The 25,191-nt window shown below is 44.0% G+C and overlaps 1 protein-coding gene across 2 annotated transcripts in view; it reads left to right on the forward strand.

The window, feature by feature from the left end:
* Nucleotides 1-48: 48 nt before the first annotated feature.
* lypla1 (lysophospholipase 1) overlaps nt 49-25,191 on the forward strand; it is a 93,364-nt gene continuing 68,221 nt past the window's right edge. The window contains exon 1 of one of the 2 annotated variants that reach the window (XM_043688339.2): nt 49-215. In XM_043688339.2, the coding sequence (XP_043544274.1) occupies nt 147-215 (69 nt within the window). In that variant the 5' untranslated portion in view covers nt 49-146. The remainder of the gene's footprint in view (nt 216-25,191) is intronic. The other variant, XM_087986392.1, reaches the window with a different exon arrangement.

Raw genomic sequence — 25,191 nt, forward strand, 5'->3', positions numbered from 1 at the left:
GCCGAGGGGGAGGCGGGATATCTGACGGGTGAAGGTGGACGTAACGGTCCCAAGCGTGGGTAGGAGGAGTGTGGAAAACGGCGGCTTGGGCCGTGTCTGTTGGAGGTGACCTGCGGGTTAGCTGGACGCTTTCGTTTTGATTGTGTATGTGTGGTAACAACATGTCAGCGCCAGTTCCTGCTATTGTCCCCGCTGCAAAAAAAGCCACGGCCGCGGTGAGTCTCACCTGGGAAGGCGATGGGCAGAGGGTGGGTCCAGCTTTCCAGTGTTTGATTTGCAACACAACAACAAGAATTGTGCGTTGGCCCAGTACAGTACTGAGATAGCGTGTCCAGTGATTGATTGCAGGGGAAGGGAGACGCTATTGGAGGATTCGATAATTGCCATTCGTGCTAAATTGTCCTCTACTTTCTAAACTCGTTAAGATAATATAATTTGTGGGGAAAAGGGTGAATATACATTATGTGCAATGACAACCTAAAGAATTGCGAATTGTGTAAAGCAGAAAGCCAATTTGCTGGAAAAGCTCAGGTATGTATATTATGTATAATTGGAGGAAACAAAACTCAGAACAATTTACAAGGGTACTGAAGAAAAGAATATTAGACATTTGGGGCAGAAACGTTAACCACTTTGAAAAACTGATGACTGATGCAAAATATTCATTTAAGTTCCTTTGCTATCCCAATAATCCATTTTAACCTCCACCTGGGAGCATTTCAATTTCTTTAGTCTTTCACACTCCTCTGCTATCAAATATAGTCTAGATAGCTGTGTTCTACCACCTTAGCCTAATTTCTTTCAACTTTGCCATACCTGTCTGATCAGATGACATTCACCTGAGTCTTGTAAAAGGGCGGGTGTATGTTTTTAAGAGCTCCATGCTTGCATCTCTCAAAGCTCAGAAAGAGAATTCCTAGAGGCATGGCACTTATCCACTGATTCAATCAACAAGCACATCGACCTGGACCCAATATACCGGCCACTGCAGTGGACAGCTAGAACTGACAACCGGAAGTGGCAGATATAAATCCTTATAAATGCCGGAGCGAACATCACAGAAGCGCTTCACAGGAGGCTCCCAAGCACTGAGGATGTCACCTAGACAGGGGACGAAGTGTCTGCAACACAAATTCCCAGCTCGGCGAACAGAACCACAACAACGAGCACCCGAGCTACAAATCTTCTCCCAAACTTTGATCGGAAAGAGAAAACTGGATAACAAAGACCAGGATCTAGAAGTAAGAAAAGCTTGAAATCATCTGGCATCTTTCTTGATATCCCAAAGCATTAATAGCTTTTTAAATACTTTTCAGTTTTGACTTTAGGAAATGTGACCAACAATTTGCCCACTTCAATTTTCCACATAAGGATCAAATGTTTGTGATGCTGATTTTAGGATTAAATCTAGCCATGACGCTAGTTAACACCACTGCTTTTTGTTTTTGAAATTTTACTGAGATTTTTAAATTCTACTTGAAAATGTTATCCAAAATACACTACCTCTCAGTGCAGTACTCAAAAAAAATCTTTGAATTTAAGGTCTGAATTAGGCCTTCTGATTCAAGTTGCATGATTGCTACCAACTGGGCCATGACTGACATGGCAAACCTGTAAGCTAATTAGTTTGACCAGCTTTCAGCATGATGCTCAAATGAATTGCAGTCAGTTCTAACCTAATAGTAGAATACCTAACTAGTCTTCTGGAAGAGATAAATGTTTTACCAAACTGAGTGAAATTTTGTGAAGAAAGATGGCCTCCTATGAACACAAGTAGCTCTTTAAGTCTGTTCTACTATTCATTAAATTGTGATTCTGTATCTCAAATTCATTTACCAGCCATTGTTCCTGACTTAGTTAAACACACCTTTATCAAAAATCCATTAACTTCAGTGTTGAATGCTCCAATTGTTCCATTAATGACAGACTTTTGAAGAGTGTTTTTATTTTGCACATTTTCCTGACGTGCTATGTGGGAAAGAATGCTTCCTGATTTCCCTCCTGAATTGTCTGACCTAATTTTGAGATTGTGCTCCCTTATTTTTCCTCACTAGAAATAGTTATTGCCATGTTTCATCCTATTGAATCCTGCACACCTCAATCAGCTCACACTAAATTGTCTTTACCACGGGGATTTCAAGCCAAATTTATGTATCCTGTCCTCATAATTAACTTTCTGCATCATTCTGGTAAACTTGCCTCCCACTTGCCTGTGGTTTGTCTGTATTTGAACACAGTAGTCCAAATGGAGTCTCACCAAAGGTCTACATGATTTAAGTGTAACTTGCTCTTTTAGTTTTGTATTCCAGCTCCCAAACATTAAGGCCAACATTCCGTTAATAATTTGTCTAACAACCAACTTTTAATGACTTATGTAATTTGGACGACCAAATTTCTCTTGTTTTACCTCCTCTTAGTTAGCATTTGAAAATATTCCAAATTTTTTGCACCTAATGCAGTTTTGCCCATGCATCCTCATCTGTATCCTTCCTTACGTTTGCTCCAGCCTGTACAAATTACTGTGCTTCTAATTTACTGTTATCTACTGACTTGAATGTACAACTTACTGAGCAGTGATCCAAGAAATTGATGTTGATGCTGAAAAACTGGCTCCTTAGTACAGGACCATGGGAGCAGAACCTGTTCGATCCTTCCATTCTTTCTGTTTCCAATTCCCAACCAATTTCCAACTCTTGCAGCAAACATGCCCCCACCATTTACGTTTTTATTTTTGTTGCTAAGCACCTATATGGACTTTTAGAAGATATTTAATAATATTCAAAGACAGTCCCTTCTCCATCATGTTAGTAATCTAACTTGGAACCTGATTTATCAAATGTGACCTATGCTTTATAAATTGAGCAGTTCATACTTAACACTATAAGATATTGGAGCAGAAGTAGACCATTACGCCCATTGAGTCCACTATGCCATTCAACGAGATCATGGCTAATCTGATGACACTTCCTGCTTCTTTCCTCACTTTTGCTTCCCCAGCCTGAAAAAATATTAGTTCCCTTACTGAGTTAGAAATCTGTCTCTTTTGGCATTGAATAGACTTAATGATCCAGCCTCTATAGCATTCTGTGGTTTAAAAATTCTACAGATTGATTTTCCTCAGAAGAAATTGTTCTTCAATTGTCTTAAATCTGAAGTTTGTGTAAGAAGTCCTTTCTCCATCCTCCAATTTATCATAACCATTTTCTTTGTTCTCTACTTTCTCCATCCACCATTTTCCTTTTCCTTGTATTTGCTTGCAAACCTTCTAAATCTCTAGTTCTGTTCAAAGGTCACCTGACCTGAAATGTTAACTATTTCATTGTTCACAAATGCTATCTGACACGTTTTTCCAGCATTTTCTGCTTTGCTTCAGAATACACTGGAACAAGAGTGAGCTATTTAGCCCATCAAGTTTGCCCTGTCATTCAAAGTGATCATTGCTGATTAACATTTCAATGCCTTTTCCTTGCCTCATCCCTATAACTGAGTTGAAAAATGTGGTGCCAGAAAAACACAGCAGGCCAGGCAGCATCCGAGGAGCAGGAGAATCGATGTTTTGGACGTGAACCTTTCTTCAGGAATCATCCCTATAACTCTCTGCCACTGGAAATCAGAAATCTGTCAGTCTATACCTTAAATAAATTCAAAGACTGAACTTCCTTCCAAGTGGCATCCCCCTTATTTGTCAATTGTGTAGACATTTCAACCAGGAAATACATCATCCCCTTGTAATTTATTTTATACATTACATACATCTGGCATTGCCATTCATTATTTTTATCACATCAAGGCCAGATGGAATTTTAAATTTATAATTATGCTTTGCATCAGATGCAAAAATTGATTTGTCAGGTTAACCTAACAATGTTGTAAACTTCCCAATCCAAGTCCATATGGAACAGAAACTTGACAGCGTAATTTCAATAATTTGTTAATGGAGTAATTGATTGTATTCTAAATGTCTGTATTAGAAATGTTTTCAGCACCCAAATATACTGGTGCAGTTTTTGATCTTCTGCCAATTACATTGATTTGTTTTCTCAATTTCTGATGAACTTCATTTTATTTAAACAAAAGTGACCAACCTGCAAGCAAACAAGGCCAAACTTTTCCAAACCCATATCAGATGGGTTGAGGAGTGGCGTATGAAGTTTAATGTAGATAAATGTGAAGTGCTGCATTTTGGTTAGGCAAATCCGGGCAGGGCATACACATCTAATGGAAAGGTCCTGGGGAGTGTTGCCAAACAGAGACTTTAAGTTGCAGGTTCATAATTCCTTGAAAGTGGAGTCACAGGTACACAAGGTAGGGTACACTTGCCTTTATTTGTAAGTGCATTGAGTATAGGAGTTGGGAGGTCATGTTGTGGCTGTTCAATTCTGATCTCCCTGCTGTAGGAAGGATGGTGTGAAACTTGAAAGGGTTCAGAAAAGATTGACCAGGATGTTGCCAGGTTTGGAAGGTTTGAGCAATGGGAAAGACTGAATGGGCTGGGGCTATTTTCTCTGGAGCATCAGAGGTTGAGTGGTGACCTTTTATAGAAATTTATGAAATCATGAGGGGCATGAGTAGGATAAATAAACGAGGTTTTTTTTTCCAGGGTGGGGGAGTCTAACACTGGAGAGAATAGGTTTAAGGTGAGAGAGGAAAGATTTAAAAAGGACCTTTGACAACTATTTCATGGAAAAGGTGGTACGCATATGAAATGAGCTGCCGGGGAGTGGTGAAGGCTAGTACAAGTAAACATTTAAAAGATGGTTATATGAATATGAAGGATTTAGAGGAACATGGGCGAAATGCTGGCAAGTGGGGCTAGATTGATTTTGGATATCTGCTCACCATGGATGAGTTGAACCAAAGAGTCTGTTTTTGTGCTGTAAATTTCTTTGACTTTATGTGCCTGCAGAAAATAGACATTGGTCTATCATTGCAAATTAAACTCCGTTGAAGTGCTTTGGTCCAAAGTTAGGTGAAGATAAACAAACCGATGGCTTGCTGATTAAGGACATATTCCTCCAATTGTTCAACCCTTTTGCCCATAATGACCGATCCTGATAACTTTCCCAAAATAGATGTTGAGCTCATGGGGCTGTTGTTCCGATATCTTTTTTTTTACCCCTCTGTTTCTGTTGCCATTTTCAAACAATGGAGTCGCTTTTGCAAGTTTCAAATCTTCAGGAATAATTACTGAATAATGACTGCACCTGGAATTCCCTTAGCTGTTTTTGTTTTTCCTTGTACCTCTCTTTGTCACCATTCTCTGTTACATACACAACATACTTATTTATAAAGTTTACCACTTGTCAGTTCTTTTCTCCTCTGTATCTCTCTAGTGAGCCTGAAATCCTCTGTAACCATTTTTTTCTAACAATACTTGGGAAAGCTGTTACTTGGGCTTTGATATTCCTTTAAGCTTTTGTCTTTTGTTCTGTCTTTCCTTTTCATAGACCCCCAACTATTGATTTTTCGCATTTTACATTTTCTTCTTCCATTCTTTCCTTGTACCTTAAAATTAAAACTTAGCTTGTGATAGTCCTCTGTCTCTTTTTCAAATATACCCAACTTGATCCTGTTATGTTCCCAGAGAGAATGTCTATCTGGAATGTCAGAAAACGTAATTTTCACAATTTGTTCTGCCAAATAATGAATGTGAAACAATTGGGAAATGTTCACCATTGATAAAGTATTGGCTGCATGCCCTTCAGCAGAAAAGTTTTATCAAAGGGTGTGGATTTGCTTGAAGATCGATTTACCAGTGCTGTTGTGCATGATAGTGTTGATCCCTTTGTTCAGTGACCTTGATGAAAATGTTGAGATTGATGTGGAGTTTTGAACTAATGTTATTACTATGGAGGAGCCTTAAAAACTGAGATCAAAACCAAATTCATGGGAATGAGGCCGTTTCTGACAAAGTCTTTAACTTGAAACAAAATGTTATGTACAGTGGAAAGTTATCAGTAAGCATTTTTTAAAAATTCATGGGATGTAGATATTGCTAGCTGGGGCAGCATTTGTGGCCTATCCATATATGCCCTTGAAGGTGGTGATGAGCAACCTTCTTGAACTGCTGCAGTCCATTTGGTGAAGATCAGTATTGCTGTAAGGAACTCTTTCCAGGATTTTAACCTTATGATTTTAACCTTATCGTCATATTCAAGTGACGATGGTGAGTGGCTTGAGGGTGATCTTGCGAATTGTGCTGTTCCTAGGTATCTGCCTCCCTCCTTCTAAATGATGATGATTATTAGTTTTGAAGAAGTAACAAAGAAGATTGAGGGCAGAGCAGTAGATGTGATCTATATGGACTTCAGTAAGGCGTTCGACAAGGTTCCCCATGGGCGACTGATTAGCAAGGTTAGATCTCATGGAATACAGGGAGAACTAGCCACTTGGATACAGAACTGGCTCAAAGGTAGAAGATATGGTTGTGGTGGAGAGTTGTTTTTCAGATTGGAGGCCTGTGACCAGTGGAGTGCCACAAGGACCGGTGCTGGGCCCTCTACTTTTTGTCATTTACATAAATGATTTGGATGCAAGCATAAGAGGTACAGTTAGTAAGTTTGCAGATGACACCAAAATTGGAGGTATAGTGGACAGCGAAGAGGGTTACCTCAGATTACAACAGGATCTGGACCAGATGGGCCAATGGGCTGAGAAGTGGCAGATGGAGTTTAATTCAGATTAAATGCGAGGTCCTGCATTTTGGGAAAGCAAATCTTTGCAGGACTTATACGCTTAATAGTAAGGTCCTAGGGAGTGTTGCTGAACAAAGAGACCTTGCAGTGCATGTTCATAGCTCCTTGAAAGTGGAGTCGCAGGTAGATAGGATAGTGATGAAGGCGTTTGGTATGTTTTCCTTTATTGGTCAGAGTATTGAGTACAGTAGTTGGGAGGTCATGTTGCGGCTGTACATGACATTGGTTAGGCCGCTGTTTGAATATTGCGTGCAGTTCTGGTCTCCTTCCTATCGGAAAGATATTGTGAAACTTGAAAGGGTTCAGAAAAGATTTACAAGGATGTTGCCAGGGTTGGAGGATCTGAGTTACAGGGAGAGACTGAACAGGCTGGGGCTGTTATGATAATAGACAATAGACAATAGGTGCAGGAGTAGGCCATTCTGCCCTTCGAGCCTGCACCACCATTCATTATGATCATGGCTGATCATCCTTAATCAGTAACCTGTTCCTGCCTTATTTCCATAACCCTTGATTCCACTATCCTTGAGAGCTCTATCCAACTCTTTCTTAAACGAATCCAGAGACTGGGCCTCCACTGCCTTTTGGGGCAGAGCATTCCACACACCAACCACTCTCTGGGTGAAGAAGTTTCTCTTCATCTCTGTCCTAAATGGCCTTCCCCTTATTTTTAAGCTGTGTCCTCTGGTTCGGGACTCACCCATCAGCGGAAACATGTTTCCTGCCTCCAGTGTCCAATCCTTTAATAATCTTATACATCTCAATCAGATCCCCTCTCAGTCTTCTAAACTCAAGGGTATACAAGCCCAGTCGCTCCAATCTTTCAACATAAGAAAGTCCCGCCATTCCAGGAATTGACCTCGTGAACCTACGCTGCACTCCCTCAATAGCCAGAATGTCTTTCCTCAAATTTGGAGACCAGAACTGCATCAAAACTACATCCTCAAAAAATTCCACAAGATTAGTCAAGCATGATTTTCCCCTTCATAAATCCATGCTGACTCTGACCTATCCTGTTACTGCTATCCAGATGTGTCGTAATTTCATCTTTTATAATTGACTCCAGCACCTTTCCCACCACTGAGGTCAGACTAACTGGTCTATAATTTCCTGCTTTCTCTCTCGCTCCTTTCTTAAAAAGTGGTACAACATTAGCCATCCTCCAATCTGCAGGAACTGATCCTGAATCTATCGTACTCTGGAAAATAATCACCAACGCATCCACGATTTCTAGAGCCATCTCCTTCAGTACCCTGGAATGTAGACCATCAGGCCCCGGGGACTTATCAGCCTTCAGACCTAACAGTCTCTCCAACACCAATTCCTGGCAAATATAAATTCCCTTCAGTTCAAGTCCTTCAGCCACTGTTACCTCTGGGAGATTGCTTGTGTCTTCCCCACTGAACACAGATCTGAAGTATCAATTCAACTCTTCTGCCATTTCTTTGTTCCCTGTAATATATTCCCCTGTTTCTGTCTTCAAGGGCCCAATTTTAGTCTTAACCATTTTTTTTCCCTTTCACATACCTAAAAAAAGCTTTTACTATTCTCCTTTATATTTCAGGCCAGTTTACCTTCGTACCTCACTTTTTCTCTGTGTATTTCCTTCATAGTAATCCTCTGTTCTTTAAAAGCTTCCCAGTCCTCCGTTTTCCCACTCATCTTTGCTATGTTATACTTTTTCTCTTTTGACTTTATATGTTTCTTAACTTCCCTCGTCAGCCACGGCCACGCCTGCATCCTCATAGGATCTTTCTTCCTTTTTGGAATGAACTGATCCTGCATCTTCTGCATTATACCCAGAAATATCTGCCATTGTTCCTCCACTGTCGTCCCTGCTAAGGTATTGCACCATTGAACTTTGGCCAGCTACTCCCTCATAGCTCCATAGTTCCCTTTATTCAACTGAAATATTGTCACTACCTTCTTTTTTAAAAAAACCTACTTCTTCAACCAGGATTCTCGCCCACCTCTGACGACCCCTTCTCCCGCCTCCAATACACCCCGTCAAAAAAACACCTGGACACCCCATGCTGGCCTCTTACCCGCCCTCGATCTCTTCATAGCCAACTGCCGCCGCGACATTAACTACCTCAACCTGTCCACCCCTCTTACCTACTCCAACCTCTCACCCTCGCAACGTACAGCCCTCTACTCCCTCCGCCCCAACCTCACTATCAAACCGGCAGACAAGGGAGGCGCAGTGGTAGTTTGGCGCACCGATCTTTATATTGCTGAGGCTAAACGCCAGCTTGTGGACACCTCCTCCTACTACCCCCTTGACCATGACCCCACCTCCCACCACCAAACCATCATCTCCCAGACCATCCATAACCTCATCACCTCAGGGGATCTCCCATCCACCGCCTCCAAGCTCATCGTCCCACAACCCTGCACCGCCCGTTTCTACATCCTGCCCAAAATCCACAAACCTGACTGCCACAGCCGACCCATTGTCTTAGCCTGCTCCTGCCCCACCAAACTCCTCTCTGCATACCTCGACACGGTACTGTCCACCTTAGTCCAAGAACTCTCCACCTACATTCGGGACACCACCCACGCCCTCCACCACCTCCATGATTTTTGCTTCCCCGGTCCCCAATGCCTTATCTTCATCATGGACATACAGTCCCTGTACACCTCCATCCCCCATCACGAAGGCCTCAAAGTCCTCTGCTTCCTTTCCCGCCGACCCAACCAGTACCCTTCCACTGACACCCTCCATCGACTGACTGAACTGGTCCTCACTCTGAACAGCTTCTCTTTCCAATCCTCCCACTTCCTCCAAACCAAAGGAATAGCCATGGGCACCCGCATGGGCCCCAGCTATGCCGGCCTCTTGGTCGGATATGTGGAACAGTCTATCTTCCGCAGCTACACTGGCACCACCCCACCACCCCCCACTTTTTCCTCCACTCCATCAACGACTGTATCGGCGCTGCCTCGTGCTCCCACGAGGAGATTGAGCAGTTCATCCACTTTACCAACACCTTCCACCCCGACCTCAAATTCACCTGGACCATCTCAGACTCCTCCCTCCCCTTCTGAGACACCACCATTTCTATCTCGGGCGACCGACTCAACACAGACATTCACTATAAACCGACCGACTCCCACAGCTACCTTGATTACACCTCCTCCTACCCTGCCCCCTGTAAAAACGCCATCCCATATTCCCAATTCCTTCACCTCGGCCGCATCTGCTCCCAGGAGGACCAATTCCAATACCGAACAACCCAGATGGCCGCCTTCTTCAAAGACCGCAATTTCCCCTCAGACGTGGTTGACGATGCTCTCCATCGCATCTCCACTTCCCGCTCCTCTGCCCTTGAACCCCGCCTCTCCAATCGCCACCAGGACAGAACCCCACTGGTCCTCACCTACCACCCCACCAACCTTCAGATACATCGTATCATCCTTCGACATTTCCACTACCTCCAAACAGACCCCACCACCAAGGATATATTTCCCTCCCCTCCCCTCCCCTATCAGCATTCCGGAAAGACCACTCCCTCGTCAGGTCCACACCCCCCACCAACCCAACCTCCACTCCCGGCACCTTCCCCTGCAAACGCAAGAAATGCAAAACTTGCATCTACACCTCCCCCCTCACTTCCCTCCAAGGCCCCAAGGGATCCTTCCATATCCGTCACAAATTCACCTGCACCTCCACACACACCATTTACTGCATCCGCTGCACCCGATGTGGCCTCCTCTACATTGGGGAGATAGGCCACCTACTTGCGGAATGTTTCAGGGAACACCTCTGGGACACCCGCACTAACCAACCCAACCGCCCTGTGGCTGAACACTTTAACTCCCCCTCCCACTCCGCCAAGGACATGCAGGTCCTTAGCCTCCTCCATCGCCAGACCATGGCAACGCGACGCCTGGAGGAAGAGCGCCTCATCTTCCACCTAGGAACCCTCCAACCACAAGGGATGAATGCAGATTTCTCCAGCTTCCTCATTTCCCCTCTTCCCCACCTTATCTCAGTCCCAACCTTCGGACTCAGCACCGCCTTCTTGACCTGCAATCTTCTTCCCAACCTCTCCGCCCCCACCCCCTCTCCAGCCTATCACCCTCACCTTAACCTCCTTCCACCTATCGCATTCCCAACGCTCCTCCTCCCTTTTATCCTAGTCTGCTTGGCACACCCTCCTCATTCCTGAAGAAGGGCTTATGCCCGAAACGTCGATGCTGCCTGACCTGCTGCGCTTTTCCAGCACACATTTTTCAGCACTACCTCCTAATGGCTCCTTCACTTTGAAGTCCCTGATCAGTTCTGGTTCGTTGCACAATACCAGATCCAGAATTGCCTGCTCCCTGGTAGGCTCCAGCACCAGCTGTTCTAAGATTGCATCTCGGAGGCACTCCACAAAGTCTCTTTCTTGAGGTCCAATACCATCCTGATTCTCCCAGTCTACCTGCATGTTGAAATCCCCCATAACAACTGTAGTAACATCTTTGCGACAGGCCAATTTCAGCTCCTTATTCAACTTACGCCCTACATCCATACTACTGTTTGGGGGCCTGTAGATAACTCCCAAGAGGGTCTTTCTACCCTTAGAATTTCTCAGCTCTATCTATACTGACTATACATCCCCTGATTCTAGGTCCCCCCCCCGCCCAAGAGACTGAATATCATCCCTTTCCAACAGGGCCACCCCACCCCCTCTGCCTGTCAGTCTGTCCTTACGATAGCATGTATAGCCTTGAATATTCATTTCCCAGGCCCTGTCCACTTGAAGCCACGTCTCCGTTATCGCCACAATATCGTAGCTGCCAATTTCCAAAAGAGCCTCAAGCTCATCCATCTTATTTCTAGTACTTCGTGCATTCATATATAGTATTTTTTAATTTGTCACTGCCCTCACCCTTCCTATCAACCCCTATTTCACTCCACCTTACGGCATGATCCCTTTTTGAGTTTTCTGCTTCATTGATACCGTTGTCTTTCTTGACTTCCCTTGTTTTAACTTTTCCTTCAATTTCCTTCTTAAACATCCAGTTTGTCCCCTCCCCCCACCGCTCTTTAGTTTAAACACAGCTGTGTTGCAGTAGCAAACCTGCCTGCCAGCATGCTGGTCCCCAACCTATTAAGGTGCAAACCGTCTCTCTTGTATAATTTATGCTTACCACAAAACATACCCCAGTGATCCAAGAATTTAAATCCTTACTTCCTACACCAGTTCCCTCGCTGCACATTCAAGTCTATTATCTCCCTGTTCCTGGCCTCTCCAGCCCGAGGAATTGGAAGCAAACCGGAGATAACCACTCTGGACGTCCTGCTTTTCAGCCTTCTTCCTAGTTCTCCGAAGTCCCGCTGTATTATGTTCCACCTCTTCTTCCCGACATCATTTGTGCTGACATGTATCACCACCTCTGGCTCTTCACCTTCGCCCTTGAGGATTTCCTTCAATGCGATGTCCTTAATCCTGGCACCAGGAAGACAACACACCATCCTTGAATCCTGCCTATTGCCACAGAAACCCTGTTCAGTTCCCCTCACTATGGAGTCCCTGACTCCTTGGCTCTGCCTCCACGCCAACTTTTGATTGACAGACCTGACCGCCTCGCGGACTGGCAGTGTCATCTATCTCTACTGTTTCTAAAAGATGCAACTTGTTCCTGGCAGGTACTTCCCCCGTGGTCTCTTGCACCTGTCTCCTCTCTGCCTTCCTCATCATCTTCTCTCTTCTGCTCTCTTCTGGTATGGTCGGTGTAATAACCTCGCTGAAGGTCCTGTCCAGAAAGATCTCGTTCTCTCGGATGAGCCTAAGGTCCTCGAGTTCTTTCTTCAGTGCTGCGATATGCTCTGTCAGTAGCTGAACATGAACACACTTTCCACAGATATGCGAGCCAGATGCACCAGAGTCGTTGACCTCCCACATCATGCACGTAGCACACTGAACCAGCTGGGCAGTCATGTCTTCACCCTCTTCAACTGTGGTGTAATCACTTCACTCAACCTCCTTGTTGAAGACTCCTGAGCTAAAGACTCTCTCTTCTCTCAACAGGAACTTCTTTTTGGGGCAAGTCTGTGGACTTTAAAGTTAGGTTAGAGGAGGAAGGTGGGAGGGAGGCCCTACTTTGTAGGATCTGGGGTCTAGAACACACTCACTCAAATAACAATCACTTACCTTCCCGACTGGCTTTGCGCTCCGACTTCACTTCTGCCCATCTCCCGCCGCTCTCTGCTGCAAAAAGTGTCTGAGGCTGAGGGGTGACCTTAGAGGTTTACAAAATTGAGGGGCATGTATAGGACAAATAGACAAAGTCTTTTCCCCGAGGTGGGGGAGTCCAGAACTAGAGGGAATAGGTTTAGGGTGAGAGGGGAAAGATATAAAAGAGACCTCAGGGGTAACATTTTCACGCAGAGGGTGGAACATGTATAAAATGAACTGCCAGAGGATGTGGTGGAAGCTGGAACAATTGCAACATTTAAGAGGCATTTAGACGGGTCTATGAATAGGAAAGGTTTGGAGGGATATGGGCTGGGTGCTGGCAGGTGGGATTAGATTGGGTTGGGATATATGGACGGGTTGGACCGAAGGGTCTGTTTCCATGCTGTACATCTGACTCTATAACTCTATGAAGTTACTGTCAGAGGAACTTGGTGAATTTCAGTTGTGCATCTTGTAGATGGTACACGATGGGATGGCAAGGTGGCACACTGGTTAGCACTGCTGCCTCTCAGCGCCAGAGACCTGGGTTCAATTCCCGCCTCGGGCAACTGTCTGTGTGGAGTTTGCACATTCTCCCCGTGTCTGCGTGAGGCTTCCTCAGGGTGCTCTGGTTTCCTCCCACAATCCTAAGATGTGCAGATTAGGTGAATTGGCCATGCTAAATTGCCCGTAGTGTTAGGTAAAGGTGTAAATGTAGGGGAATGGTCTTGGTGGGTTGCTCTTCAGAGGGTCGGTGTGGACTTGTTGGGCTGAAGGGCCTGTTTCCGCACTGTAAGTTATCTAATCTAGTCTGCTACTATAGAATGTCTGTGGTGTTGAGAGTGTTTGGCACTGCCTCCAGAAACAATCAGTACACTTTGTATTAGATGGTGTCCAATTTTTTTTTTGTTGTTGGAACTGCAGTCAACCATGCAGGTAAAGAGTATACTATCAGACGCCTGACCTCTGCTGTGTAGATGGTGGACATGCTTTGAGGAGTCAGGTGATTTGTTCACTACAGGATTCCTAATCTGTGCCCTGTTCTTGTAGCCTCCATAATTATATACCTTGTCTAATCCAGCTTCTGGTCAGTTGTTACTATCAGGATGTATATTGTGTGGGATTCTGCAATGGTAGTGTCATTGGATGTCATATGGGAATGGTTAGACAATGACCATTTCTGATTTGCCTGTTGTCAGTCAAAAATCTAGACATTTGCCCAAGTTTTGTTGCAGGTGAACATGGGCCGCTTTCAGTCCGCATCATTGCGAATGGTGCTGAATGTTGTACAATGATCAGCAAAATTTCTTACTACTTTGTCTTTTCATCTACGATAAGGATTGTTGGGCCGAAGACTGTTGGGCCTTCCTTGGGAGCACTTAAGAGATGTCCTAGAGTTGATGACTGATCTTCAAGCACAACCACCTTCTTTTGACAGAAATGACTCCAACCATTGGAGAGTTTCTCACTGATTCCCATGACTCAAGTTTTACTATGGCTCCTTGAAGCCACACTCGATCAAATGTGGTCTTGCTGTCAAGCCAGTGTCTCTTACCTCAACTCTGGAATTCAGCAGGGTGTGTAGGTAATCGGGAGGTTTCCTTTAACCGTGCTTGATAGGTAAGACTTCATGATGTCCAGAGTTAATGTTGAACACTCCCAGGGAATTCCCTTCACACTATCCTGCGAGTACAGACCCAGTAGAGGTGATGGCATGGTGGTATACAGTGGAAAGTGAATGCCCTGGTGCGCCTGGGAGATTGTCATATGCATAGAATCATATCTTACATACAATTTGTTGATTGACTGACTAGTCTGAGAGGCTGTAGGTAAGGAATATTTTACAGGGTTGACAAGATTGAGTAGGCTGCTGTCACTCCTTGGTACCTTACTCAGTGGCAGGTGGTTTGTCCAATTTTCATTGAGAACATTTACTGGTTACAGCTGAATGGTTGCTTGACCATATCAGAGGACAGTTGAGAGTCATCACATTACTGTGCATCTACAATTTACATAGCTGATTTGGAGTTGGAGACCATGTGTAGTGTGTCAAAGTTTGCAGGTGACACTAAAATAAGTGATCGAACAAAGTGTGCTGAGTGTTTGCATATCTGAAAGTTTGTACAGGGCTATAGATTGGGCAAAGTTCTGGCAGAGAACAATCAAACTATGTTGCTAAATGTGAAGTAATCCATTTTGGTAGGAATAACAGTAAAAAAAGGACTATTATTGGAATGGTATTATTGGAATAGTAAAACCCACCTCGTATATTTATCCAATGACCATTTAAATACCTTCAAGTTGGCGAGTCTGCATGTTATCCTGTCTTTCATTGCTGGAGGGATTGGGTTTAAAAGCAAGGAGGTTATGTTACAGTAGTATAGGGTGTTGGTGAGGCTATGCCTAGACTGCTGCATGCAGTTTTGATCTCCTTTGCTTGAGGAAAGGATGCACTGGCACTGGAGGGGATGCAGAGGAGATTCACTAGGTTGATTCAAAGAGTTGAGGGGGTTGGCTTATGAAGAGAGACTGTGTAGACTGGGATTGTATTGATTGGAATTTAGAAGGGTGAGAGGGGATCTTATCTATTCACTTCATAATTTCTTGTTTCTATAAGAGCAGCAAGGAGGTGGTTTCCACTGACTAGTGAAACTAGAACAAGAGACCATACCCTCAAAATTAGGGGGAAGCATTTTTAGGACTGAATTGAAGAGAAACTTCTTTGCCTAAAGGATTGTGAATCTGTGGAATTCCCTGCCCAGTGAAGTAGTTGAGCTTTCTTATTGTTTCTAAAGCTAAGAATTTTTTGAACAGAAGTACCCTTCAAAAAAGGGTTATAGTGAGAGGGTGAGGCCAGAAAAAAGTCAGCCATGATCTTATTGGATGGTGGAATGGGCTTGAAGGGCCAGATAGGCTACTTTTTCTCCTGGTTGTTATGTTCTTAAGTAAGCTCCCTAAAGGCATTATTAAAAAAGATGGGCTTTTTCGGCAGTGGTTTTATGGTAAACTTTAGACCTTTTAATAAGATTCAAACCCAGGATCCCAAAACATTGCTTGGGCCTCTGGATTACTTGTCTAGTGACAGTGCTGTTAAGTTCCTTTTCTTGAGGTTCTTACACACTTGATGCAACTGCAAACACCAACCTCTGTGAACAAGCAACCAAATTTTATTAAGCACAGTACAGAACAAGCTTTGGAGAAACTCTGAACACTCTTCGCCATGCTTGCAAGTTGTGTCCAGGGATGCCTCTGAACAAAGGAAATAGTCCTTCATTTATACAAAATCTTTATATCACAGTTAGCAGTGCTCTCAAGTCATTCCACTCAAGATACAATGCAGTGACCACCTCACCTCCAGAAACAATGTAATGCAAATCATCCCTTAATGGCCAGATCTGGTGTGGAATGTATTTTTTAACTATAGGGAATAGTCAGAATTCCAAATATCATGTTCTTATTGTTTTCATCTCCTATTCAGAAATGTAAATTATCCCTGAATGGCAAGGGATGGGAATTAAACCTCCCACATTCCACCTGCACACCACCCTACCCCTGGCCATTCAGATTCTTGCCGGTCAGCAGAGCAAATTAACTTTTTTTAATCACGATACCACTATGCTGCCACCTACCCACTATTTGCAGTTCAAGTAATGCAATTGATGAATACTTAAACACTGCGATGTACTAATAATATTGTGAAATTACAGCTTAAAAAAATAGAATGATTTGCAATTAAATACTTTTTTCATTAACCCTGGTTGCAAAGCAATTTTGTAACAAACATTTTTGAAAGATAGTCACTGTTATAGGAAATGCAGCTGCCAATCCTCACAGCAAACCCCCAAAAACAGCATTGTGATAATGACCAGATGATCTGTTTTGTGAAGTTGAATGTGGTCAGGTTGTTAGAATTCTGCTTCAATGCCTCATCTACAAAATGGAATCTCCAACCGCATAGCAATCCTTACCAGACTGAAGTTTCTCCCTCAAATGGCAACCAGTCTTTGCCATTGATGTGCATGTGCAACATGAGTTCTTGTTTCCCCAATAATTTAATCGTGGGAAATGTTACTACTTCATTCTCCTTTTTATAAGGATTATTCATAAAGCCATTCATACAAAATGAAACATTGTTTATTCTTGACCTTGAGTTGGGCCTTATTTACAGTACTGTGCCTAATTCTGGTTCATTCCGTGATACTGATGCTTTTGGAACTTGAAATAACTGCACAGAGGCTAATATCCTGTCACCTAGTCACCCTTTTATTTACTTACTTGTGCACAGCACACAGCCACCTAAACGGAAGAGATCTAAATATCCAGGTTATATGAGCAATCCAAGACTTTCCTGATTGGCCCAGGTTCCCTCCCACCTCCCGTCCAGGGATGTAGGCTTGGTCTTGTTTGTAGCTTTTCTTGTGATGTTTTTGTCCTGGTCTAATCCTCTGACGTGAATGGTGTGTACCAGACTGTAGCCCGCCTCTTGCGTCTGGATCATCTTGCGGAGCGTTCTCCCCCACTTCCTGGCATGGTAACTAGGTATCTCAAACTTGAAAGTTTCCTCAACACTAGAAAGGGAGGGTGAACCTCTGTCAGGTCTTCTGGCTGTTCTGAGGGGCCAGGTATATTTTGCATCTGTCCTGTTTACTAGCTAACAGTTTTCGGGTCATCCACATGTTTCTTCAAGAGTGTATCACCTACCTGAACTTTAAGCCTGCCTTCAACAGTTGGACTGCTCTTTCCACTGGACCATTGGATAATGGATGGTATGGAGCTGTCCTTAAGTCAAATGGCATTTGACACATTAGGAAATATTCAAATTCCCTGCTGATAAATCACGTCCCATTGTCCGTGGCCAATACTTCCAGAAGACAGTGTATTGCAAATGATGCTCTCAGCTTCTCAGTCATCATCTCTGAGTTTGCTGAATGAACTTTGTCGGCACCCATTAAAGTGCATAATGACCAGGAACATTGAGCCCATGAAAGGACTGGCAAGGTGGACATGCAACTGATTTCAGGATTTACCTGGTCATTCCCATGAATTTGGAAGCACCACTAGTGGCAATGTTTTTGTCCTTGTTGGCACAGTGCACTGATCCATCAATGCAGCTATGTTAGCATCCAACCCCAGCCACCAGACGTAACTTCCTGCTAGCATCTTCATGGGGATCCCTGATGAATTTGGCTGCAACCTCGGGACAATCACCCTTGCTCCCCATTAGTAATATGCCAACCTGTATGGTGATCTGATCTTGCTGGGTCCAGAAAGGTTTCTGTCTTAGTTGAGGTGGCCTTCTGTTTCCTCTATTACCACCAGCAGTTTTAGTTTCACTAGGACAAGATCTTTGTGTCCACAATCAGATATTGTCAGCGGTGACTGGAAGGATGGCCAGGATGTTTAAAATTACAATGGACTCTTCCAGGGGATGCTCCACCAGTGGAGTATCTGCCAGTGGGAGGTAGTTCAAGGCATCTGCATTAGTCACTTGGTTTCCTGGGTGGTATTCTAGCTTCAACTTTTGTTGAGAGTAAAGTGCCAATGCAGAATTCAATTGGAAGTCATGGGCAGCAACACCTTGTCTCCTTTCAGTAGCTCTAGATAGGATTGTAATCTGTTACAATGACAAATTCTTGTCTGTAAAAGTACTGGTGGAACTTCCTCAGACCAAAGATGCCTGCCAAACATACCTCTATATGGGCATGTTTGTGTTCGGCATCAGGTGTTCTTCTCCATTAGGCCACTGATCCAACACTACCTCGATGCCGTACAGAGAGGCACTGCATGTCAACACTCTCTCGCTTTGGATCATAGTGGGCCAACACCTAAGATGACCATAGCTGCTTTTTCACTTCCCTTAAGGCTACTTGGCTTCTTGACCACTTCCAAGGCTCATCCTTTTTCAATAGCAGGTGTAAGAATGCCAAGATGGAGGCAAGGTAACATACAAATTTTCTGTAATAATTCACTAACCCAAGGAAAGCCCTAACTTCTGGTACAAATCTGGGAGCCAGGGCTCCTTTGATCCCCTCACTTTATTTTCTCACTCGTTTAACCCAGTTTTGTCGTCTCTAACCCAGGTAGGTCACTTGAGGTGCATGGAGAACACCTTTTTTCCTTTTTAAGGCATACACTCCTCTGGGAGAAACATTTTAAGCATTATATCCAAGTTTGACAAGTGCTCTTTTTATTGGTCTGTCTTGTTATTAGTATGTTATCCAGCTAAATGGCAGCCTGGGGTAGTCCTTGTGCAATGTTCTTCAGGGTCCGCTGGAAAACTGCTCAGGTTGGTACCCCCAAACGGCAATCACATACTCTGAAATAAATCCTTATGGGAATTGTAGTGTAATTCTGGGACACCTCCTCCAGTTACAGTTGCATGTAGATGTGGCTCATGTCCAACTTCATAAAGAACAGGACCCCTTATCTACTTGTGAGAAGCAGTTTACTGTTTTCTTAAAATGCCTACAAAGGCAAACTGAGCCTACAGACTTCAAAATCTGGTGCGTCCCATTCTGCAAACTGTACTGGTTTGATGATTCCTTCACTCTCCCGCCTCCTGATTTTCTGCGTCTACTTTTGCCTGCATGGCAAGTAGCACCAGGCGGGCCTTACAAAATCCCAGAATTGCATTCTGATCAACGTGTAAAGTGGTTTTGGCCCCTTTAATAGTCCTAAGCTCTCCTTGGAAAAACTGCTGGGTATTTGACTAAGACTTCACTGAGGCAGCCATTTTCTAATTGAAAAATGTTGAGTAAATCTTCCTCACCCAATTCCACCCAATAGTCTGCTCAGGATATGCTGTTCCGACACGATAAACTCCTCTCCTAATTTAAACCAGCCACGTAGAAAAGATTCACCCTGTGCTGTAATCTGTTAAAATTCGATAGGCAAAGCACTATCCCAGAGGTCGCTATTTAATGTAAAAATTAACAACTTTATTCTGTCAGCCCAACAGAGAATATTAAAACCAACAACTATTTACAACTCCTTTCTCTTAAAACCTATCTTTTACCTCCTATTCTGCAATGCTAATCTGATTTATTTTTTAAAAATCATGTTTCAAAACCAGTCACCTTTGCTGAATCTCCTTTGTAGATTCTCTCCAGGTCAGCCTCTGTTCTGCTGTGTAAACCCACAACAGACAGGTACCTTTCAGAGAGCTGTTCAGCTAGTAGTCTCCATTTCAGGCAGCATCCAAGGAGCAGCAAAATTGACATTTCGAGCAAAAGCCCTTCATTAGGAATCCTGAACTGAGGAAGCTAAATCTCCTGTGTTTTTTTTTTTGCCTTGGTTTGTTTTTGTTTTTGGCTCCTACACTACTGCTGTACAATAGTATTTTTTGTGTGTGTGTGTGGTACAGGTCACGTGCTCCACCACACGGGAAACACACCCCTGTGGCCAAGGGGCTAGTAACGAGCAAAGCCAGATGGGAGCAATGCTTACATGAGAGGAGGAGTGAAGAGGAGGGTAGGGATCAAATCAACATAGAATGGGGGGGAGCAATAAGGCACTCCAACAACCCCACCCCCTCCTCCCTCTGCAATGCCAATCTCTCCCTAAAAGCATCAAGTGTGTTAGTGAACACCATGTGCTCCTTCTCCAAGGACAAGAGGCTGGAAATTAAACTCAAAGAGGGGCAGGCAGTCAGCATAAATGACCCCCTCCATGGCCTGCTGCCTGGACTTGTTAATACCCAGTCTGACCAGGCCCAGGAAAACGTGAGGACTGCAGATGCTGGGGATCAGAGCTTAAAAATGTGTTGCTGGAAAGGCGCTGCAGGTCAGGCAGCATCAAAGGAGAAGGAGAATCGATGTTTTGGGCATTCCTAAAGAAGAGCTTATGCCCGAGACATCGATTCTCCTTCTCCTTTGATGCTGCCTGACCTGCTGTGCTTTTCCAGCAACACATTTTTAAGCTCTGACCAGGCCCGGGGGCAGACACCTGAGGAGATCCTCCAACCTGCCCGTTCTCTACACTAGCTGCCCAAAGATCAGGAGTATGGGGCTGAAGTGCAACCAAAAACAGAAGGTTGTTCATATAGTTTAAAAAGGGAGCACAAATGCCCACACCCAGTACATACATAGTCCACAGACCTCTCAGCACTGCAAAGCAAACAGTTGGACTGGAGTCTGTGAACCAAGTTGTGATCCACATAGGTAGGAGAAGAGATGGGGATTTAAGACAGTTATTCAGCGAGGTAGAGTGGAAGCTTGGAGCTAGAACAAAGAGTTATCTTTGGTTTGTTATCCGTGCCGCGTACTAGTGAAGTGAAGAATAAGGAGAGAGAGGAGTTGAACATGTGGCTACAGGCATGGTGCAGGAGGGAGGGATCTGGATTCTTGGATAGTTGTGGCTCATTCTGGGGTAGGTGGGACTTCTACAAATAGGATTGTCTACACCTGAACCAGAGGGGTACCAGCATCCTGGAGGAGAAATTTGCTAAGGCTCTTCAGGAGGGTTTAAACAAATTCAGCAGGGGGATGGGATCCTGAATTGTAGCTGTAGTGTACAGGAGGATGAGAGTAGCGAGGTCATAAATAAGGTTTAAAGATCACAAGAGTGTACCGCTAGGCAGGAGGGTGTCTACTTCAGCGCCCAGAGTCTCCAGAGTAAGGTGGATGAACTCTCAGCATGGGTTGGTACCTGGGACTTCGATGTTGTGGCCATTTCAGAGCAGGGATGGGAATGATTTGTTGTAGGTTCTGGGGTTTAGATGGCTCTATAATAACAGGGAAGGTGATAAAAGAGGGGGAGATGTGGGGGATGTTAGTCAAGGACAGTATTATGGTGGTAGAAAGGACTTTTGAGGACTTGTCTATTGAGGTAGTACGGGCTGAGATTAGAAGCAGGAAAGGAGAAGGCACCCTGTTGGGAGTTTTCTATAGGCCTCCAAATAGTTCCAGAGATGTACAGGAAAGGATAGCAAAGATAATTCTGGATAAGAGCGAGAGTAACAAGGTAGTTGTTATGGGGGCCTTTACTTTCCAAATATTGACTGGGAATACTATCATTCGAGTACTTTTAGATGGGTCAGTTTTTGTCCAATGCATGCAGAATGGTTTCCTGACATGTACGTAGATAGGCCAACAAGAGGTGAGGCCACATTGGATTTGGTACTGGGTAATGAATCAGGCCAGCTGTTAGATTTGGAGGTAGGTGAGCACTTTGGTGATAGTGATCACAATTCGGTTACATCTATTCTCACAATGGAAAGGGATAGGTATGTACCGCAGGGTAGGAGTTATAGCTGGGCAAAGGCAATTATGATTAGGCAAGATTTAGGATGTGTAGGATGGAGAAGGAAACTGCAAGGGATGGGCACAATTTGAAATGTGAAACTTGTTCAAGGAATAGCTACTGTGTTCTTGACAAGTATGTACTTGTTAGGCAGGGAGGAAATGGTCGGGCGAGGGAGCCTTGCTTTACTAAAGAAGTTGAGTCTCCTGTCAAGACAAAAAAGAGGGCTTATGTAAGGATGAGACATGATGGGTCAGTTAGGGTGCTTGAGAGTTAAAAGTTAGCCAGGAAAGACCTAAAGAAAGAGACAAGAAGTCTTTGGCAGATAGGGTTTTTTTTTCTTGATCCTGAGTGTGTCAGGAATAAAAGAATGACTAGAATAAGATTTAGGGCCAATCAAGGACAGTATTGGAATGTTGTGTGTGGAGTCCAAAGAGATAGTATTCGCACTAGAAAAAGACAGACAAAAAAAATTCATTCAGCTTCTCTCCTATGTTGTTGAGGAGAATACTGAGATACAGCCTATTAGACCAGATGGGATTGACGTTCATGAGGTGTTAGCAATTCTGGAAAGTGTGAAAATGGATAAATCCCCTGGGCTGAATGGGATTTATTCTAGGATTCTCTGGGAAGCCAGGGAGGAGAGTGCAGAATTTTGGCTTTGATCTTTGTTGTTGTTATTGCCTACAGGACTAGTGCAAGAAGACTGGAGGATAGCAAATGTTGCCCCTTTTGTTCAAGAAAGGAAGTATGAACAACCCTGGTTGTTATAGACCAGTGAGCCTTACCTCTGATGTGCGTAAAGTGTTGCAAAGGGTTATAATTGACTATTTATAACCATCACAAAAGGAATAATTTGATTAGGGGTAGTCAGCACTGTTTCTGAAGGGTAGGTTGTGCCTCACAAACTTTTGAGTTCTTTTGAGAAGGTGACCAAACACACGGATGAGGGTAAAGTGGTTGATGTGTATATGGATTTCAGTAAGGTTTGATAAGGTTCCCCATGATAGGCTATTGCACAAAATACAGGGGCATGGGATTGAGGGTGAATTAACAGTTTGGATCAGAAATTGGTAGCTGAAAGAAGACAGAGGGTAGTAGTTGATGGGAAATATTCATCCTGGAGTTCAATTACTAGTGGGTGTAACTCAAGGAACTGTTTTGGGGCCACTGCTGTTTGTCATTTTAATAAATGACCTGGATGAGGGCATAGAAGAATGAGTTAGTAAATTTGTGGATGACACCTAAGGACGGTGGAGTTGTGGATAGTGCTGAAGGATGTTGCACGTTACAGATGGACATCGATAAGCTGCACAGCTGGGTTGAGAGGTGGCAAACGGAGTTTAATGCAGAAAAGTGAGAGGTGATTCACTCTGGAAGGAGCAACAGGAATGCAGAGTACTGGGCTAATGGTAAGATTCTTAGCAGTGTGGATGAGCAGAGATCTCGATGTCCCTGTGCATATCTGAAAGTTGATATCCAGGTTGATAAGGTTCTTAAGAAGGCAGAAGATATGAAGATATTGGTAGAGGGATTGAGTTTAGGAACCGCAAAGTCATGTTGAAGATGGACAAAACTCCTGGTGCGGTTGCACTTGGAGTATTGTGTACAGTTCTGCTAGCTTCATTATAGGAAGAATGTGGGTCCAGAGGAGACTTAGCAGGATGTTGCCTGGTATGGAGGAAGGCCTTTGAGGAAAGGCTGAGGGACTCGAGGCCTCTTTTCTCGGATGGTGATGGCTCGCACAAGGGGATATAACTTTAAATTGAGGGGTGATATAGGTCAGTATAGTAAGGGCGTGGAATGCCCTGCATGCAACAGTCGTATGAGAATGTGTATAAGGTATGAGCAGGTAAGGAAAGAGTTCTGAGTTTTGTGAAACAAGAGGATCAGCTGAGCATGATTCAGATCAGATAAAAACTTGCAGTTAATAGGGTGCTGGGTGCAAGGGTAATGGGTTGACAAGGTGGAAAAGCATTCATTACGTAGAACCATTTAACAATATTAGAAGCATTTAGTATGTAAGGTCAGTTTAACAAGGTGGAAAGTATTCATTATGTGAAACTAGTTAAGGTTAAGAACATTCATTCTATAACAGCAAATGGCTTAATTTTTGCTATTGACACTTATTCATTGGGTGACCATTACAACCTGCATGTATGTTGCCTTAGCTGGATGCTCCTCCCTGTAAAATGACTACATAATTAATTAAGAAACTGTTCAAGAGAAAACCGAGAACTCAAGTCCCTGTGCACATGGGTGATTGTTCTCTGTCTCTTCAGGGCACAGAATAAAGATGGTGGTAAAACTTATACTGTGTTGCTGAGCATTTTGCTTTGACTGAAGGGGAATGGGATGACATGTAGACTCGCCAACTTTAAGGATATTTAAATGGTCATTGGATAAACAAATGGATGAAAATGGAATAGTGTAGGTTCGTTGGGCTTCAGATTGTTGCACCGACCTGTGAAACCATTGAGAGCCGAATAACACATCTGAGCTTCCTCCTACTGGTGCACGTTGTCAGGTGTGAGCATCACTATCTTAAGGTGTTGGATGGCAGTGGCCGTGACCCGGATATCTACCATTGCTCTGCATGCCAAATCCTGTGGCAGCATCTTGACCCTGGTCGCCCTGCAGCCACAGCCCTCCCCTCTGCCAGCCACTCGAACCTGCAATTGTGAGGATGCAGATTCCTGAGCGACATCCTGATGATAGCTACTACTCCTGATGGAGAGTAGATCTGGCGTGAGTCAACCATGTCCCAGACAGTAATCCAGATCCTGGTAAAAGACAGGCAGCATCTTGAGGGCAACCTGCAAACCCATGTGGTTGATAAAAGCAGCTGCATGTTGTAACTGAGGTTATGCACTTGGCAGAAAAAATACATTGCCAGGGTGCACCACTTAGGACGCTCATTGCAAGATTTGAAAGCAGAAAGTTGCCACGTGGGTGTGAACACACTCGCGAATTACTGCCCTCCTTAATAAGGACACTCTGAACCTGTGCTGCATCCTTTTGTCCCAGAAGAAGTGAACCAATGTTCTCTAGATGTCAGTGACAAAGCCAGGAGGAGAGACTCCGGGACC

Source organism: Chiloscyllium plagiosum, unplaced genomic scaffold (genome assembly GCF_037043375.1).
Source record: "Chiloscyllium plagiosum isolate Xiang-an unplaced genomic scaffold, Cpla_swu_hap1 HiC_scaffold_4, whole genome shotgun sequence".
NCBI lineage: Eukaryota > Metazoa > Chordata > Chondrichthyes > Orectolobiformes > Hemiscylliidae > Chiloscyllium > Chiloscyllium plagiosum.